The following is a 19,175-nucleotide window of genomic DNA, read 5'->3' as shown; positions in this document are numbered from 1 at the left end:
TAATTGAATAAAATGCGAGTCACGTGATTACATACACCCAGTAAACTAGTAATGTATTGCAATAGATTTCTGTTTTCAGTTGCATCAAGGATAGACTTTGTTAATTCTGTTTTTAATATGGAGTGATGCTATGGCAGGCTATATTGTAATCAACTGAATATGAATTGTAGCAAATTTAATGACAACCTGTCCTCTACAGCTCTTTTACAGTGATTCTAATCATTTGCAGTGCTGATGCTACTATGGCTGTTTTACACACAGACTAATTCTGATCTTTCATTAATTGGTCTTCTGACCAACCAAATCTGCTCTGAAAAAGATCTGATGTGAAAATATCTTTGGTCAAAAGACCAATTCGTGAACAAATCAGAATTTGGCTGCCTGTGTAAACTCGGCCAATGACTTTAATTCTACGGTTGTAACTACTTTGTCAAAGTTCAGCATTCTTCCAACAAACACGGTCTTGATTGGACTTGGACATTTTTGGCTACCTGAAGTGTTTCTTTCATTAATAGGAGCTGTTTTTCTTGATTTGAGTCCAATATCAGAGACGAGCATCGTGCTGTGTATATCTAGGCCTACTGTAAGTAAAAAAAAATAAAAAATGTAAACTGGAATAGATTTAAATTAAATTCCACTCTGTACAAAATTCATCAAATGATGAGGGAGAATGACAGACAAACTGCAAATATATTTTGAAAGACCTGTAAATCTAAAACTTTCCTTGGCTTTCAGAATGTGGTTGTGGAAAGCAAGGCTAACCCTGAGACTGAGCCCTGAAGGCCACAGGGCTACAACAGTTAACACACTAACCGGGTGAACTACTATAACATGATGATATATGGATATTACAAGTGTGTATGTGCCCGAGTCTATAAATGAGGGTGTTATGTGTGTTTTAGGTGTGTGAGGGTCAGGAGGGGTAAACAATTCTGTTACTACGGTGGCCCAGATCTCCACTCATGATGAAAATAAGAGACCGGCGGAGAGCCATGTAGGCGCACTGTAAGGAACAATTCTGCCGTAATATCCCTACAAAATTCCTCAAATGGCCCCTCTATACAGAACGCCATTGGTGAGAACACACCAGGGCTCCCGAGTGGCGCAAGGCACTGCTGTGTCATTACAGACCCTGGTTCGAACCCGGGCTGTATCACAACCGGCCGTGATCGGGAGTCCCGTAGGATGGCGCACAATTGGCCCATTGTCATCTGGGTTAGGGGAGGGTTTGGCTGGGGTAGGCCGTCATTGTAAAATAAGAATTTGTTCTTAACCTTTAAATAGGCAAATAAGTCCGATAAATAAAAATCATTTTAAAAAAGGTTCTCGGACCAGACGGCCACGTGTAAGTAGCCTTTAACTGAACAACCGACAAATCACTTTTCAATAGATTTTCAGAAAACACAGCAATATAAACTTCTCTTGACTTTGAAAATGTGGTTGTGGACAACGAGACAGACTTGAGAACCCTGACCTGTCCGCAGAGCTGCATCACCTGGTAAAACAAACGGAGTCTGTACTCTGTGTGTTAATACAGCATGTAAATGTGTGATAATAGGAATAGGCTACATTACTGAATGACTTGGTCTTGTGTGAGTGTGTTATGTGCCCGAGGCTGTAAATGAGGGTGGTCATGTGTGTGTAAGTATGTATTTCAGGTTTGTCAGGTGTCAGACTCAGGACATCAAATATTCTCCATGGTGGCACAATCCCTCTCAGATGGATACAAAACAACAGGGATGAAAGTAAGATTCTCTCACTACGATGGCCTAACTCCCTTCTCAGGGAGAGCAGAAGATAGACAGAACTGCTCTAAAAGAGGCGATGAAGAGAAAGAACATGAAGGGTGGAGAGGAGAGCGCGCCAACAATGAAGATCGCCGAGAAGGAGAACGACATGTAGTGTGCAAAGATAACGAGCTTGGCGATAGAGGGAGAAGAAATGTATTACCACCTGAAGTTCTGAGAGGATGGAGGAAGACATTGCAAACAGAGCTGAAATCAGCGAGATCGAAGTTGGAGAGCCAGAAGCAAGAAAGAGGTCCAAAACCAGATGGAGAACTGGCATAATCCCCAAGTGATGCTACAGAAGGACCTCCAAGATTTATCACAATTTCTACATTGGATCCTGACAATGGAAGAAAAGAATCAGAGGCTAACCCATGAGTTGGACTGTAAGCCAGAACAAGGAAGAGTTGAGAATCCAAAAAAATAGAAATTAGACATGGCGAGGAAGATAGAGATCTCCATGAGGAGTGCCACTAATGATTGGCTCCCCAAGAGAGACGAGCAACAAAGAGAGCCGGAGGCCACACGGCGCAAGATCTGTTCTGAGGTAATAGACTTCTTTATAAACAAGTTATAAATACATTCTAATCCGTACAGTTCAATGTGTTAAATCCACAAGCATCTCTCTTACTGCTCAGAAACTTCTCTAGACCTTTTCCCACACTCCCAGTCTGGCTAATCAAATATTGTTCTTTGTTGTACAATGTTTAAGAGCTACTGTTGAGAGTTTACAGCGTCTCCATATACATCCTATTTACAGATGTCCGCCTTAGAAACCCTGAAAGACACATTGAAACTGTCAAGTGTGAAAAACCCAGCAGAGTTGCAGTTCTTGACACTCAAACTGGTGCACCTGGCACCTACTACCATACCCTGTTCAAAGGAACCTAAATCTTTTGCCTTGCCCATTCACCTTCTGAAATGGCACAGCTGCAACATCGAGAGCATGGTTGCATCACTGCCTGGTACGGCAACTGCTCACCCTCCAACCGCAAGGCACTACAGAGGGTAGTGCGTACGGCCCAGTACATCACTGGGGCTAAGCTGCCTGCAATCCAGGACCTCTACACCAGGCAGTGTCAGAGGAAGGCCCTAAAAATTGTCAAAGACCCCAGCCACCCCAGTGAGACTGTTCTCTCTACTACCGCATGGCAAGTGGTACCAGAGTGCCAAGTCTAGGACAAAAAGGCTTCTCACCAGTTTTTACCCCCAAGCCATAAGACTCCTGAACAGGTAATCAAATGGCTACCCGGACTATTTGCACTGTGTGCCCCCCCAACCCCTTTTTTATGCTGCTGCTACTCTGTTTATCATATATGCATAGTCACTTTAACTATAATTTCATGTACAGACTACCTCAATTGTCCCGATCAACCAGTGCTCCTGCACATTGGCTAACCAAATTGCGTCCCGCCACCCACCAACCCCTTTTATGCTACTGCTACTCTCTGTTCATCATATATGCAGTCACTTTAACCATATCTACATGTACATAATATTTCCATCAGCCCGACTAACCGGCATCTGTATGTAGCCTCGCTACGGTTGTTTTTATTTCTTTACTTACCTATTGTTCACCTAATACCTTTTTTGCACTATTGGTTAGAGCCTGTAAGTATTCATTTCACTGTAAGGGCAAAACCTGTTGTGTTCAGCACACGTGACAAATAGACTTTGATTTGAGATACACAATCCATGTTTCAAGGCTTAAAAATCCTTCTTTAGCCTGTCTCCTCCCCTTCATCTACTCTGATTGAAGTGGATTTAACAAGTGACATCAACAAGGGATAACTTTCAACTGGATTCACCTGGTCAGTCTGTCATGAAGAGTTCTTAATGTTTTGTACACAGTATATCTCGCTCTCTCAAAGGTGGAGCAGAAAAAGTTAACAAGATGGAAAAGACAGAATAAAGCAAGAGGCAGGAGAACAAAAAGAGGCATCAAAGATATGGTGTTTCAAGGCGGCCTAGAAGGACTCGAAGGATTGTTGGTATGAGTCGATTATGTGAAGTAATTAATGATATTTACCAGACAACAAATGAGTCATTGAACACCATGATAATTTGTTTAGATTTTCCTTTACTGACATGACAAATTAAATTCAAAGCAAGAAGTGGTGACGATTAACACTTGGCGTCAAGGTGTGGCCTATTTCTGTAGTGTTGCTGAAAGCCCCTCCCCCTAAAGCTACTTCAAAAGGCCCTGTATAACCAACTGTCTCAAAACTGAATTAACTGCCAGAACTATTCCTAAGTAATGTAAATCAAATGCAGACTTATCATATAGTTGGTTCAAGCACCAGATTTGCTTGAAGACCCAGTGCAGTCAAAAACGTGATTTACCTGTCTGAACAAATGTAGACTGAACAAAAATATAAACGCAACATGTAAAGTGTTGGTCCCATGTTTCATGAGCTGAAGTAAAAGATCCCAGAAATGTTCCATTCGCACAAAAAGCGTATTGCTCTCAGATTTTGTGCACAAATTAGTTTACATCCCTGTTAGTGAGCATTTCTCCTTTGCCAAGATAATCCCATCCATCTGACAGGTGTGGCATATCAAGAAGCTGATTAAACAGCATAATCATTACACAGGTGCACCTTGTGCTGGGGACAATTAAAGGCCACTAAAATGTGCATTTTTTCACACAATGCCACAGAGGTATCAAGTTGAGTGGCATGCTGACTGCAGAGATGTCCACCAGAGCTGTTGCCAGATAATTTTATGTTAATTTCTCTACAATAATGTCATTTTAGAGAATTTCTGTCTGTAATAATGCCCGTTTGTTGGGAAAAAATTCATTTCGATTGGCTGCCAAGTGGCTGGGCCTATGCCCTCCCTGGTCCAACCATGGCTGCACCCCTGCCCTGTCATGTGAAATACATAGATTAGGGCCTAATTTCTTTCTTTCTTTCAATTGACTGATTTCATTACATGAACTGTAACTCTTTAAAATGATTGAAATTGTTGCTTTATATTTTTGTTCAGTATATATATTTCCACACTGATGTTGGAATAATACTGTTAAATTCAGAAATGTTAGCCCGTGGTTTTGGGATGACATTTGGGCCTACCTGAAATGGGTTAATAGACCAATAAGAAAGAGTTCCAAACCTCTCAGCTAATTTTCAGGTTTCCCCTCCCCACTCAGAACACTCGCAGATAGACGGTCCTATCAAAATTCTTGCTCCAGAAATTGCTCTTTCCTAAGAAGCTATTTGATTATTTTTGACCATTTAAAATTCTTACCTTTCAATTATTTAAAATGTAGATAAAAACAGCTGCATTGGACCTTTAATGCGATTCTTATTCCCATATAGTCATCTTTAACCCTCCAATGATCTCAAAAGTCATCCACAAAAGATGCTCCAGCAGATCCCCTTCACTGCCCATACCATTCTACTTCTGCATAATTCCTCCCTGCTACTAACTACAGCATAGTACACTATATGACAGGGAAAGAAAAGCCCATGCTTACTCTAGCAGATAGAACTTTGGGGAAAACGGCCATCTCTTCGTTCGTTCGTCGGGCTTGCAGAGTCCGCTTCTCGACCCAGGCATAATTGTGCATTGTTCTGTATAGGACAGGAATGTACTCGAGTTTCCATCATGGCTTAAATGAGTCAGATGACAACTACCCTACAGTTTGCTTAAAAACAGATCTTTCTAGGGCGAGAAGGTAGCAGAGTGCTCTTAATTTAACTTTTTTTTTTTTGCAATTTCAAAAGTTGCATCATCCATTAAGATGCATCAGTTGGTCAGAGCTGTAGTGACTTCCCTTTAATTTAGACCTTCACTTTCTGTCTCCTTAGCTTACAAAATCAGACCACTGTCTGCCTCGTTGCCATAGAAACCAAACCAGACCGCAGTTACAAACTTCGCTCATATTTCTCAAGAGGGGCAGTGATAGCTGACTAGAAGACGACCCCTGATGTGTGACTCTACCTGGGTTGTGACGTGTCTTGGATGATTCTCAGCTGCTGTAACCAACCAACTGCATTGGATTTCCTCTCTGCAGCCTCAATTCACGTTTAGATTCTGTTCTGAGGGTCTAGCAAAGCGGGACTAGTACTGCCACCTTCTGGCCTGGATGTTCAAAGAAGAACAAGGGTGAGAGATGGGGAGGTACAACCTCGAGGTTTAGTGTGAAGGGTGAGTTTGGCATTGAGATGGCAGGGGCACAATCCCCTAACTGTGTGTGTGTATGTGTTAGGGGTTGGCTTAATGCAATGAAGTGCAGGCTCATGGGGGAATAGGGTAAGTTTAGGTGTCGCTATAATATGGCACAGTCGGAATCATCCTTTTTCTCCCGTCTCCTCTGACCTCCCGGCTTGGCTGCCAGTTGACGTCTCACCTGGAAGCAAAACAAACATTCATACAGGAAATGGACAAGCTGCTATGTAGGACGTTTGTGAATCAAAGATAGCAGAAAGTTGCCTTTTAACCTAGTACCAGAAAAGTACAGCACTGCACCGTGGTGAAAGAATGCAATGAGTCCTCCACATTTTCTGCTCAAATAAATTGTAGTGTGATGGAAAAAGCACCAGGGGACACTTTCTTTACCAATTGTCTATACCAGTAGTCAAACATTTAAAAATAACCTTAAATTCATAACAATCATCTCTTATCCAAATTAAAAGAAAATACATTTACTCAAAACTGTTTAAAAAAAAAATATTAATGGGGAAGTCAACTGCAGTTCCCCTTCGACTTTTGAATATCACAGGTCTATACTGTTGTATTGTGTTAATCTTTCATACTGTTGAAGTAAAGCCTAGAGAGGGCACCATCTTTCCTTCTAGTAAATGTCTTGATAGTGTGGTTGGTTACCTGCTGTGCTGGGGCCTGGGAGGGACCTTGTTGCTGCTGCTGCTGCTGCTTCTGGTACTCCTCCTCCTGCAGCCGTCTGGCCAGGTCCAGGTCACTGAGGGGCCCCGGGGCCACCCCCTGCTGCTGCTGCTGCAGAGACATGGCCACTAGGTAGTCCTGGCAACCAAGCATACACCACGGGGTGAGTGAATGTGGTAATGGAAATGTGCATAGAGGCTGAAATCCTTAACGTCCATGCATGATTTACAGTACATACAGATCTCAAGTTAGGATCACGTTAGACACAGACAGCGTGGCAGTTTTACACATAAAAAAACCTTAACTATCTAGCTGCAGCAGAAGACATGGAGGTTGTCTCTGTGGCGCATTGGATACTGCCCACTGTATCTGGGTACTTCTCAAATAACAGGTATCCTCAAACTGACAATGGTGGCGGTGTGTTGTGGAGCTGGGGGGGTGGTCACTGACCTGGTCGATCTGTCTCTGCTGCTGCTGGGGCGTGAGACTGTCGGGCTGTGTCACGAGGACGCTCCTCTGGGGCGGGTGGCACAGGCGGAAGTCTGAGTTGCAGAAGTTGCCGTCGCCCTCCACGTTGTGTAGGCTCTCCCACACTAGCCCCTCCTCCTGCAGGAAGCCCTGGTCTGTCACCAGCAGGTACAGGTGGCCCTGCGGGGTCACAAGGTCAAAGGTTAGAAGTCATTCACTGGGGAAGGGGGTGGTAAGCAGCGTTTTAGAGAATGTTGTGCTACTTACTGCAGGGCGCTTGAGGGAACGTTACAGAATGTGCTACATGCCGCTGTCATGTAGAATACAGTCTTATCTATATATGCCATTTCTATCTGCAAGGTTCTATATGTTGCACTCTATAGATTGCGCCATTGGTAAATTCCCTTACCAACACGCACGCACACACACACGCACCTTGTGCTTTATCATGGTGCTAAAGTGGTTGTTTCTGAAGAATACGGACAGCTCGCCCTCCTTGACTTTAGTGTTGAGCTCACAAAGTCCGTGGTACGATAGCTGGGTCGCTGTGCACTCCAGAAACTGCTCTGCCACCAAACCTGAGACAGAGAAGTACCAGCATAAGAGAGTAAGCTGCATTACAGAGGAAACGGCCAAGTGAACAGAATGCAATTGGGATTAAATGATCAACTTCCCATCAACACCCTCATCAATAAAACCAGTTTATTAGAGCTGGGCTTGAACATAAGTCTTCACCACCTGTAGCTCACCAGGACAAGGGTTGGTGACAACTCAAATGTATTTTAATTTTACCTTTATTTAACTAGGCAAGTCAGTTAAGAACAAATTCTTATTTTCAATGACGGCTTAGGAACAGTGGGTTATCTGCCTGTTCAGGGGCAGAACGACAGATTTGTACCTTGTCAGCTCCGGGGTTTGAACTTGCAACCTTCCGGTTACTAGTCCAACGCTCTAACCACTAGGCTACCCTGCCGCCCCAAGTAAGGATTCATGTCAAGTAAGGATTCAGAAGGTCCTGTACCTTCACTGACACGGCTGCTGTCTTCCGAATGCTTGTAGCCGATGATCTTCTCTACCAGCTGGTTGTAGCTTAGCTTTCCCACCGCTGCCACCATCTCAGGGCTCTGGAGAAAGAAAATACTTTGAAACTGAAGCCCAAAACAAAGGGATTTAGGGCATTAATTTTGAAAGGAGGGCTTTCACCTTCACATGTTCTACAAAATGTCGCTTACCTGAGGGTCCACCAGCCAGCCATGGTAGAGCGGGATGTCCAGCAGGTCAAAGGCGATACACTCTGGTGTGTACTCAAAGTCCGACACGCCTGTGAAGCGCACGTTGACGTCAAGGCCCGTGGACAGCTTTGGCAGAACTGCCATGGCATCGCTCATGTTCTGCGGATTCAAAGATAGAACATGATGCATATTAGAAAACTACAGATGTTGGAAACTGAGTCGATTACAGTCGATTTCGAGATTAACGTCTAGAATTGAAGATCAGACCATTTTCTAAGAGTCATTTGAATTAATATTTTGTGTTGAGATGGAATCGTACTTGCACACAATGTAGAGTTGGTTGCACAGAAGTCCAGTATCACCTGTTCCTAAATCATTTTCTCATATGGTTTACACCTCAGTTCCATTGACATGTAAGGTATGAGAATGCTGAAGGATAAAGCTAAGTGGATGTGCAGGTTAATGTTTCCAAGAGACCTGCACTCTCAACCATACCTAAAAATGTCTGTTTCTGTCGACTCCTACAATATGGTGTTTGAGTGAAACTGAGCAAAGTTTAGCAATGAAAAATGAACCTAGGGTTTTCCCTTACTAAAGAAAATATTGGTCGACCGAAAGAAGTCAGTTCTTTTGACCAATCGATTAGTCAATTTTAAAACGTGTATTTTTCCATATGTATACACACCCTGTGTTTAATAAAATCAACTATATGTATTTAGCTTGTCTGATGCTTCAAGATCACTGATGAAATATGACACAGACTCAACAGGGAAACAGAGATCAAGATAACCAGAAAAAAAAAAAAAAAAAAAATCCTCCTCCCATTACGTCTTTCTGCCGTTACTCTCCTGAAGTTGCTGGTAATAGGCTACACGAGGAGTCAGGAAACTCTCATGTGGAATGCCAATTTATCTTCTTACCATTTCTACCGATCTGCGTGCCAGTTATGGTTTTCATTTATACTAAAAACGTCTTCGTATCTCAAAATCATTCATGTGGTTAATGAAAATTATATCCAAATCTAAATTAAACAAACCTAAAAAGTTACTTATACTCCCAACTGGGCTATGTAAAAAAATGCCTATAAAAGCCAACAAATAAAAACATTGCAGCCTGCAGGTAGAAAATATCCTGACAAAAATAGGCATGGACTGTCTGCAATGAACTTGAAACATTGTATCAACTATTAGCTTGGGTTGGGCCTGAAGCTCCTTGCAACATTGTAGAAAATATTCTGGGCCCTTAGGAGTTTAGTGTACCAGTGAGCTCGGACAGACACAGCTGTAGGCAATTTGCGCAAGCGATAAGAAGTTATCAGTTAGGCCTATTTTAAGACGTTTACCACTGGATCAGAGCATGACATTTTTCCCTTTCTCGCCGAGTGGTTATCAAAAGGGAGAGAGCTGGAAAGATTTTGAAAATACATTGAAGAATTGTCACTCAATGGATGTAAAAATAGACTTTGTTTGCTTGCTGTTTGAGGAGAACATTCACATGAGAACCTCCACAGGTGGTGGTGCATTAAGCCAATCAGAAATACTAACACCAAATGGGCACATTTATATGCCTACATTTGCAAGCAGGCCATGTAGCATATAGACCTACTTCTATGCGTAATCAGGTGAGTGTCCTTATTCAACATTGACAGGAGTGCTCCAAACAAAAGACAATGACAAAATTGACAGAACTCGTAAATGGAATGAAATAAACCATAACTTGTTTCTCAAGTGTAGCATAGGTTGTGAACTCCGCAAACAATGTGTCCACTCCAACAATGAGAACAGTAAAATACTGGAATAATAATAATAATATATTGAATGCATTAATGTAACCAAACAAACATTGTAGATTAGAAATGTAAGCAATTACTGGTAAATTAACTACTATGTAAATGGGGAATTGATGCACTAACAATCAAATGCAAACAATTCACACAATGAAGTTATGAAACAATTAATGTGCACAAATGGGTGGGAGAGAGCTGTGCATTGTGCAGCCACACTCCCTTTCTTTTTGGACTGTGGCATCCCTGCGGCCTCCGCAATGGACTAGTTCACTGAAATGGGGGCAAAGAAGACCGGTTTCTCGTGCAAAATAAATAAGTGTGTGTATGATTGTATGCTTTTTCAGATCTGCCCACAAATTTTCTATGGGATTGAGGTCAGGGCTTTGTGATGGCCACTCCAATACCTTGACTTTGTTGTCCTTAAGCCATAACTTTATGTATGTATACATACCATACATACATACATACCAGTTGAAGTCAGAAGTTTACATACACCTTAGCCAAATACATTTAAACTCAGTTTTTCACAATTCCTGACATTTAATCCTAGTAAACATTCCTCGTCTTAGGTCAGTTAGGATAACCACTTTATTTTAAGAATGTGAAATGGCAGAATAATAGTAGAGTGTGATTTATTTCAGCTTTTATTTCTTTCATCACATTCCCAGTGGGTCAGAAGTTTACATACACTCAATTAGTATTTGGTAGCATTACCTTTAAATTGCTTAACTTGGGTCAAATGTTTTGGGTAGCCTTCCACAGAAGTTTGGCCCATTCCTCCTGACAGAGCTGGTGTAACTGAGTCAGGTTTGTACGCCTCCTTGCTAGCACATGCTTTTTCAGTTCTGCCCACAAATTCTCTATGGGATTGAGGTCAGGGCTTTGCGATGGCCACTCCAATACCTTGACTTTGTTACCCTTAAGCCATTTTGCCACAACTTTGGAAGTATGCTTGGGGTCATTGTCCATTTGGAAGACTCATTTGCGACCAAGCTTTAACTTCCTGACTGATGTCTTGAGATGTTGCTTCAATATATTCACATAATTTTCCTTCATCATTATGCCAAGTGCACCAGTCCCTCCTGCAGCAAGCACCTCCACAACATGATGCTGCCAGCCCCGTGCTTCAAGGTTGGGATGGTGTTCTTCGGCTTGCAAGCCTTTTCCTTTTCCTCCAAACATAACGATGGTCATTATGGTCTATTTTTGTTTCATCAGACCAGAGGACATTTCTCCAAAAAGTATGATCTTTGTCCCCATGTGCAGTTGCAAACCGAAGTCTGGCTTTTCTATGGCGGTTTTGGAGCAGTGGCTTCTTCCTTGCTGAGCGGCCTTTCAGGTTATGTCGATATAGGACTCGTTTTACTGTGGATATAGATACTTTTGTAACTGTTTCCTCCAGCATCTTCACAGGGTCCTTTGATGTTGTTCTGGGATTGATTTGCACTTTTCGCACCAAAGTACGTACATCTCTAGGAGACAGAACGCATCTCCTTTCTGAGCAGTATGACGGCTGCGTGGTCCCATAGTGTTTATACCTGTGTACTATTGTTTGTACAGATGAACGTGGTACCTTCAAGCGTTTGGAAATTGCTCCCAAGAATGAACCAGACTTGTGGAGGTCTACAATTTATTTTCTGAGGTCTTGGTTAATTTCTTTTGATATTCCCATAATGTCAAGCAAAGAGGCACTGGGTTTGAAGGTAGGCCTTGAAATACATCCACAGGTACACCTCCAATTGACTCAGGCTAATTGACATCATTTATCAGAAGCTTCTAAAGCCATGACATCATTTTATGGAATTTTCCAAGCTGTTTAAAGGCACAGTCAACTTAGTGTATGTAAACTTCTGACCCACTGGAATTATAATTACAAGTGAAATAATCTGTCTGTAAACAATTGTTGGAAAAATTACTTGTGTCATGCACAAAGTAGATGTCCTAACCGACTTGCCAAAACTATAGTTTGTTAACAAGAAATTTGTGGAGTGGTTGAAAAACGAGTTAATCTAAGTGCATGTAAACTTCCGACTTCAACTGTACATACATACACACACTACTGCGACAATTATTATTATTTTTTTAATTGGTCGAACAACAGCCTATAGACCAGTCGAATAATTGGGTTCACCCGTAAAGGAACCAGATTGATTAGCTCTGAACTGCATGTATGTCAGAGCCAGGTAGTTGGATCATGGTGCTTACAACATCAAAAACATGGGTTTGATTCCTGCATGAGCCACACATACCAAACAGATGGGTTGACTCAGAAGTCACTTTGTATTAAAGAGCTGCTAATTAAAGAGGTGTTACCTTGCCACCAATTTGTTTGATGATTACACCTTACTGTACATTTTTGGTACAGTAATTTTGAATCCTTGTTGTTCCCTAAACTCCTTATTGTGGTACTCTCTAGTGGCAGCTGGTGTGACTTAGCACTGATGACACAGGCTTCTGCCTCTGCTGTGAACTCCACTTCCCCTTAAAAATGTGTCAAACATACACCCACACACAGAATTTTGTACACACAGCTACAAAAAGATAGACCAGTGGCGGCTGCTGCGGGGAGGACAGCTCATAATAAGGGCCAGAACGGAGTAAATGGAATGGCAAACACACGGAAACCATTTGTTTGATTTATTTGAACCCATTTAACTTATTCCGCACCAGAAATTACCATGAGCCCACCCCCCCCCCCCCCCCAAATTAAAAAGGTGCCACCAACCTCCTGTGAGGTAGACAACACAGACAGAGCACACATCCAAACACAAATACACACACGCTAGCGCAGCTTCCGAAAAACATTCAGACACAGACCGACAGTGTCACAAATAAGCCAAGTGGACAGATGTGTGTTTACCTGCTGAAAGTTGAGCTCCATTCCCTCAGCCTTCTCCCTGGGTTTGATGGACAATACGCACTCTCCTGTGGCAGAAACGCAAAGTACAGGAGTATGAAAACAAAATGGGTACTGTGGTTCTCAGACAGTGAGTGACCAAACAGAAATGCGTGTTATGATATACAGTGCGTTCAGAAATAATTCATACTCCTTGACTTATTCCACTTCGTTGTGTTACAGCCTGAATTCTAAATTGATTATAGGTTCTCACCCATCTACACACACAATACCCCATAAGGAGAAAATGAAAACATGTTTTTAGAAATGTTTGCAAATGTATTAAATTAAATAAAGATTTCATTTACATAACAATTCAAACCGGTGTCAATAAATGTTATATTTACCTTTGGCAGTGATTATAGCTGTACAGTCTTTCTGGGTAAGTTGGTTGTTGAGCATTGTTAGATAGCCAAGTCTTGCCATAGATTTTCAAACCGATTTAAGGCAAAACTGTAACTAGGCCACTCAGGAATATTCAATGTCATCTTGGTAAGCAACTCCAGTGTATATTTGGCCTTGTGTCTTAGGTTACTGACCAACTGAAAGGTGAACTTGTCTTCCGGTTTTCCTCTTGGATTTGGCCTGTGCTTAGCTCTATTCCGTTTCTTTTTATCCCAAAAATCTCCCTCGTCTTTGCCGCTGACAAGCATAGCCATAATATGATGCAGCCACCACCATGCTTGAAAATATGGAGTTATACTCAGTGATGTTGTGTTTGCCCTGAACATAACACGTTTGTATTCAGGACATAAAGTTTACTTTTTTTGCAGTTTTACTTTAGTGCCTTATTGCAAACAGGATGCATGTTTTGTAATATTTTGATTCTGTACAGGCTTCATTTCACACTGTCATTTAGGTTAGTATGGTGGAGTAACTACAATGTTGTTGATCCATCCTCAGTTTTCTCCTATCACAGCAATTAAACTGTTTTAAAGTGACTATTGACCTCATGGTGAAATCCCTGAGTGGTTTCCTTCATCTACGGCAACTGAGTTGAGGGACACTTGTATCTTTGTAGTGACTGAGCGTTTTTTTTTGTACCCATCTACCAATAGGTGCCCATCTTCGCACGGCATTGGTCTACATGGATGAATCTGTTTGAACTTCACTTCTCGACCTTACCAATACAGTGCATTAGGAAAGTATTCAGACCCCTTGGACTTGTTACATTTTAGAATAAGGCTGTAATGTATTAAATCGCGCCCCCCCCCCCCCATCTGTGATTTAATCCATTTTTGAATAAGGCTGTAAGGTAACAAAATGTAGAAAAAGTAAAAGGGTTCTGAATGCACTGTAATTGTATGTGTGGGGTACAGAGATGAGGTAGTCATAAAAAAATCATGTTAAACACTATTACTGCACACAGTGAGTCCATGCAACTTATGTGACTTGTTAAGCACATTTTTACTCCTGAACTTATTTAGGCTTGCCATAACAAAAGGGTTGAATACTTGTTGACTCAAGGCATTTTCCCCTTTAATTCAGTTGTAAACATTTCTAAAAACACACAATTCCACTTTGACATGGTATTGTGTGTAGGCCAGTGAAACAAAATCTCAATTTAATCCACTTCAAATTCAGGCAGTAACACAAAAAGTCAAGGAGCGTGAATATTTTCTGAAGGCACTGTATTTCTCCATGGTAATGGTCAAAGTTGACTGCTTGTTCAATTTGCTAGATATTTCAATGACTTAAGCCCTTGGCTCCTGGAACATAGGGCCTGTGATGATCTTTAATATACTGCCTGATAATATGCAGTCTCTTTAGTTACTCATATTTTCATGCATTGGTTGCATTTTCATGTGTTCATGACAACCTCAGAATAATGTAAGAAAATGTGTTGTTTACTGGACGTTACAAAGCAATAACTTCAGTGTAACAAAGTCTGTATGGAAGCACAGTCAATACACTTCCTTGTTTCTTACCAAGGTGAGCCATCAGGTCCTCTGTGGTGACTACTTCTGTCTGGGCGGGTAGCTTGGCCTGAAGACAAATCACACATGATTATAATTTGTAAGCACTTTTCTTGACCAATGTTCACTGCCATCCTGACATTTATAAACGTAAATTCTGTGTTGCGTCGATTTTGAAAGATGTTGGTGGTACAAACAAGATTATAGGATTCAGAAGGCTTTGGTGTTCTCTTAAACTACGGCTCATCACACCCTAACGTGAACCTGTAATTCCTGCTTCTAGAAACTTCCCTCATGCTTGTGTCAGGTCACTAATTCAGTATTGCATACACACCTCGGATATCATCCTCAGTGTGTCATCCTCACCCTTATTCTCAGTCACCTTAAGGCCAATTACACATCTCAAATTGTCTTAAGTACTTCATCTGCATTGATCTCAAAACATATGACAGGGTAAAGCAGTATATTTTAGGACTATTGGGGGATTTTGCAATGTGCGTCTCAATAGTCTAAAGTAGCCTCCTTTTTTGGGCTCTTTCCATTGATCTTCACTGATCTGAAAAGAAATAGACCAGTGAATGCAAAATCCCCCAATAGTCCTATAATATACTGCTTTACCCTATCATATGTTTTGAGATCAGTGCAGATGAAGTAGGCCTAAAACCACTTAAGACAATTGAGATGCATAATCATGGACCCCATTAGTCCTATATAGCTGTTTCTACAGTCCAACAATACCTTCCAGCGCAGAAACAGGGTGTTCATGATGGCCAGCAGGGGACAGGGCCCGTTCTCACTCTGCGTGATGATGGGTGTCTTCTTCTCCTTCCAGGTGATCCATTTCACAAAGTAGTAGGCCGGCGTCATGGGCTCTGGGGCGGCGGTGGCCCCTCCCGTGGCTGCGGCAGCCAGGACGTCAGTGGCCAGGCCGGGGACTTCAGCAGAGGGGGAGCGGCCCTCGTCGCCCAGGGCAGAGTAGGACGACAATGGCTCGTCATTCCCGGTGTTGCCCTCGAAGAACTCCAGGCTGCGGATGGAGAAGGAGGGAGAGTCGCTTGTAGCCGACTGGCTATTCTCGTCCGACCTTCCAAACATGGCCTCTGAGCTCTCCCCGTTCACTTCGGTCAGAGTTTGGCTCTGCGGGGTGGATTGAGCGTCTTCTGTTGTGCCGTTTTCAGACATGACTGCTGGCGTGAGTGCGGTTCCACTGTGTTTGTCAGAACCTTCTGCTTCCAAAATTGGGGTCTTGACTGATGGGACTTTGGTGGAATCTTCACGGTCCAAGGGCTCTGCTTTGTGGCTTTCTTTAGCCACAGAGGACCCTGCTGCATGGCCACCCTCCTCAGAAATGGCTGTCAGAGAGCAGTCATCTTTGACAACGCTCAGGAGATCTCCTCCGACTATCTCAGTGCCAGAATCCGCCATAGCCGGGTAATGTTCAATGTAGCACTTAATCAATAGAAAATAAGGCCAAGTCGTCGGTAAAGACTACTTCAGGCTTAGGCTGTATAAGCATAGAAAAACAAACTCAGCCCTTTACATTAAGAATATTCAAGGCTTTAAAAGTTGGCAGTGACCTTCTAGGTGAATCTTGAGGGAAATCTACTCGACAATCAGTTCCCTGGTATTCCTGAGTAACAGTGTCCTTAGTTTGCAAAACAGGGTTGATGGACGGCTACAGCAGAGACCACAGTCACTCTGTCGGTTTTATGTCATTCAGACTGTAAGACAGAGTGGATTTCACAAAACTCTACAAGATTTCCTCTAACAAAAGATCTTTACACAATATATATATATATATATATAGAAATTTAACCTTAACAAAAGTACAATTATCTTACAGATAATTTTCAGCACTGCCTCTGTCCATTGCAGCTACAGCTGCAAACTAGAGCATAGTTATTTTTGGGGGAGGCACAACTTATCTGGTTATAAAAGTTGTGCTTTTCCTGACTATACAATGGAATACACCAGAGAGATGGACAAGTGATAAGGGAGATGGAGCTGGTCAAGCTTGTCCCTTGCCTCGTGACATGGATGACTCAGTATGTTTCTAGGATATCAAATGCGGTATGGTTGACTTCTTAGCTTCGTCTGAAAATATCAGCTGGTGAATTCGAGTAACCATATTCTTTTAAAAAATTGTACCATACCTGCAAGAAAAATATCAGTCAGGAGAAAAATGTATTCTCTAACAACACATTCTTATTCTAACTATGTTATAGGACTGACCCTGGGGGTTGACAAAATACTGAGAAGGTAACGCTAACTATAAAGCCGGTCTAGAAAATGTTGCATCTGCCAAGTAGCACCAGAACTGACTACTGTCCGGACTACAGCTGGCTATAGCCTCGTGGTGACGCTCAGAAGTTGATAGCGCCCATCACTAACATTACCCGGCAATGAGTATCTTGCTGCTGTTGGCAGCTTGCTTGCTTGCTTGCTTGCTAGCTAACGTTAGCTGACCAGCAGAAAATAAAATAACTTACCACGAAGCCAGTTGACTGCGTGAATGGCAACAACAACAACAAAAAAGTAGTGAAATTTAGACTGTTGTTGGTCCAATCAACAGAAAACGTTTAACGAGCTTCGCTGGCTGACAGCCATACTATTTACATTCCACTGTCTCCTCGTTCGCTATCTTGAATTCGCTTCCTCCACTTCACTTCCTCTTGTACTACCACAGCAAAATATTTGTATATCTGTGACCAGTCTGTAAACAATGACGTCACGAGCTGCATTAACCACAGGGGGGAAACTCCTTTGTAGATGTCATGCACCAAGCTACAAACATAAAATACATTTAGTATAATATGCAAACCAAAAATATTTCGGGGGAAAAAAATAAGAAAATACTCAGCAAATATGCGAATTAATCCAACACTAGCTACATGAAATGATTGTGAATGTAATCTTCATGGGGACACGAGTGGTTGGAGGAGAGAACTGCACTGGTCGTGTTCATGAGCGTCATATCTCCTTGCGGTGTAGTATTGCAGAGACGAAAGTCTAAAATGTGTGTTTATTGTGTAATGGACGATATGTCACACACTGTGTGTGACTCATCTACTCATCTGTGATATATAAAGACGACGAACGCCTGCTCTCATTAATGAAGGAACTAAATAAAATAATAGAATCGTCCAATTCCCACACAGCTTAATTTCTTCCATGTCTTGTCTTGACCATCATTCTGATTCTAAAAGTAGGATTTGTGTTGTGGAAATATGTTGTGTTGATATTGTCATGAGGTGAAAAGTATGGCACACAGCCCTGGAGGGACATGCTTATTGGGACTACTACACATGTGACGTCATGAATTTACCGGCGTAAACACAACCACTTTCGAGTGATGTGGATTCCAAGTATTTTCAGTGAGCCGGCTCATTTGGCTCAGTTCAACTAAAAGAGCCATTCATTTAGCTCCTAAACGACTCTTCCGTCAGTAGCGCTTAAAAACGTACCTAAAACCATTTTAAAAAATGCTAATCTCCAGAGTTGTAGACTCGATTCACATGACTTGGACTCGAGTCTGACTCCAGCCACAAATTGATGGCTTGAGACTAGACTTGATAGAAAATAAAATAACTTGAAACTTGAATTGGAGCCTCAATACTCTGGACTAGACTTTCACTTGAGACTGATGTATGGAGCGAGATAGCTGCCAATAGGTTGAATTTACATAGCGTTAGGATTGTAAGAAAATCTATATGTAAATTGTTAGGATTGTAAGAAAAGCCAGCGTGAAACATGAAAAGTAAATGTTAAATTAGAAGTGTAAATGTGCAAACCCTATGTTATGACTGTGAATGAACATTTACACGTTCAATTCTTACTTAACATCTCCCTTTACTCGGTTACATATATTTTTTATAAGTACAAACTTTTGTCAGTAATGTAATGTTGCAGATAGTAACCCTTTTGGACCACACTTCATTAGAATTCTATATCATACTATGAATAGTCAGTGTGTCTACCTCGGAATTGCAGCTAAATTTCTTACACACAAACACACACACACACACACACACACACACACACACACACACACACACACACACACACACACACACACACACCTACCTAGGAGAGACTTGGGTCACTCTGTTTTCATGAATATATAATCTGGGTCTATAAGTGTTGAACATCAAAAATATTTTCAGAAAATAAAGCTCAAGCAACAAGGAGATAAGATAGCATTTGTGTGTTACATAAATTGCATAGTTTATTTACAAAAAAAAT

General features: G+C 41.8%; 1 protein-coding gene across 4 annotated transcripts; it reads right to left on the bottom strand.

Annotated features, from left to right (window-relative positions):
- Window positions 1–4,698: 4,698 nt before the first annotated feature.
- Window positions 4,699–17,719, bottom strand: LOC110496820 (ubiquitin carboxyl-terminal hydrolase MINDY-1). 4 transcript variants are annotated; one of them, XM_036952850.1, is made up of 11 exons: window positions 17,423–17,719; window positions 16,750–17,086; window positions 15,672–16,654; window positions 14,946–15,003; window positions 12,982–13,046; window positions 8,336–8,494; window positions 8,125–8,227; window positions 7,539–7,681; window positions 7,086–7,283; window positions 6,618–6,773; window positions 4,699–6,141 (listed from the first exon to the last, which is right to left on the bottom strand). In XM_036952850.1, exons 3-11 carry the CDS (start codon window positions 16,356–16,358, stop codon window positions 6,061–6,063), a joined length of 1,650 nt encoding a protein of 549 aa, XP_036808745.1. In that variant the 5' UTR covers window positions 16,359–16,654; window positions 16,750–17,086; window positions 17,423–17,719; the 3' UTR covers window positions 4,699–6,060. The 4 variants fall into 4 exon arrangements, with proteins under 4 accessions (XP_036808745.1, XP_036808744.1, XP_036808746.1 ...); XM_036952849.1 differs by having other exon boundaries at window positions 15,672–17,086; XM_036952851.1 differs by lacking the exon at window positions 16,750–17,086.
- Between the last annotated feature and the right edge of the window lie 1,456 nt (window positions 17,720–19,175).

This window comes from Oncorhynchus mykiss, chromosome 18 (assembly GCF_013265735.2).
Source record: "Oncorhynchus mykiss isolate Arlee chromosome 18, USDA_OmykA_1.1, whole genome shotgun sequence".
NCBI lineage: Eukaryota > Metazoa > Chordata > Actinopteri > Salmoniformes > Salmonidae > Oncorhynchus > Oncorhynchus mykiss.
The sequence above is the reverse complement of the archived record's forward strand: the minus strand, read 5'-3'. Positions and strand labels throughout refer to the sequence as shown.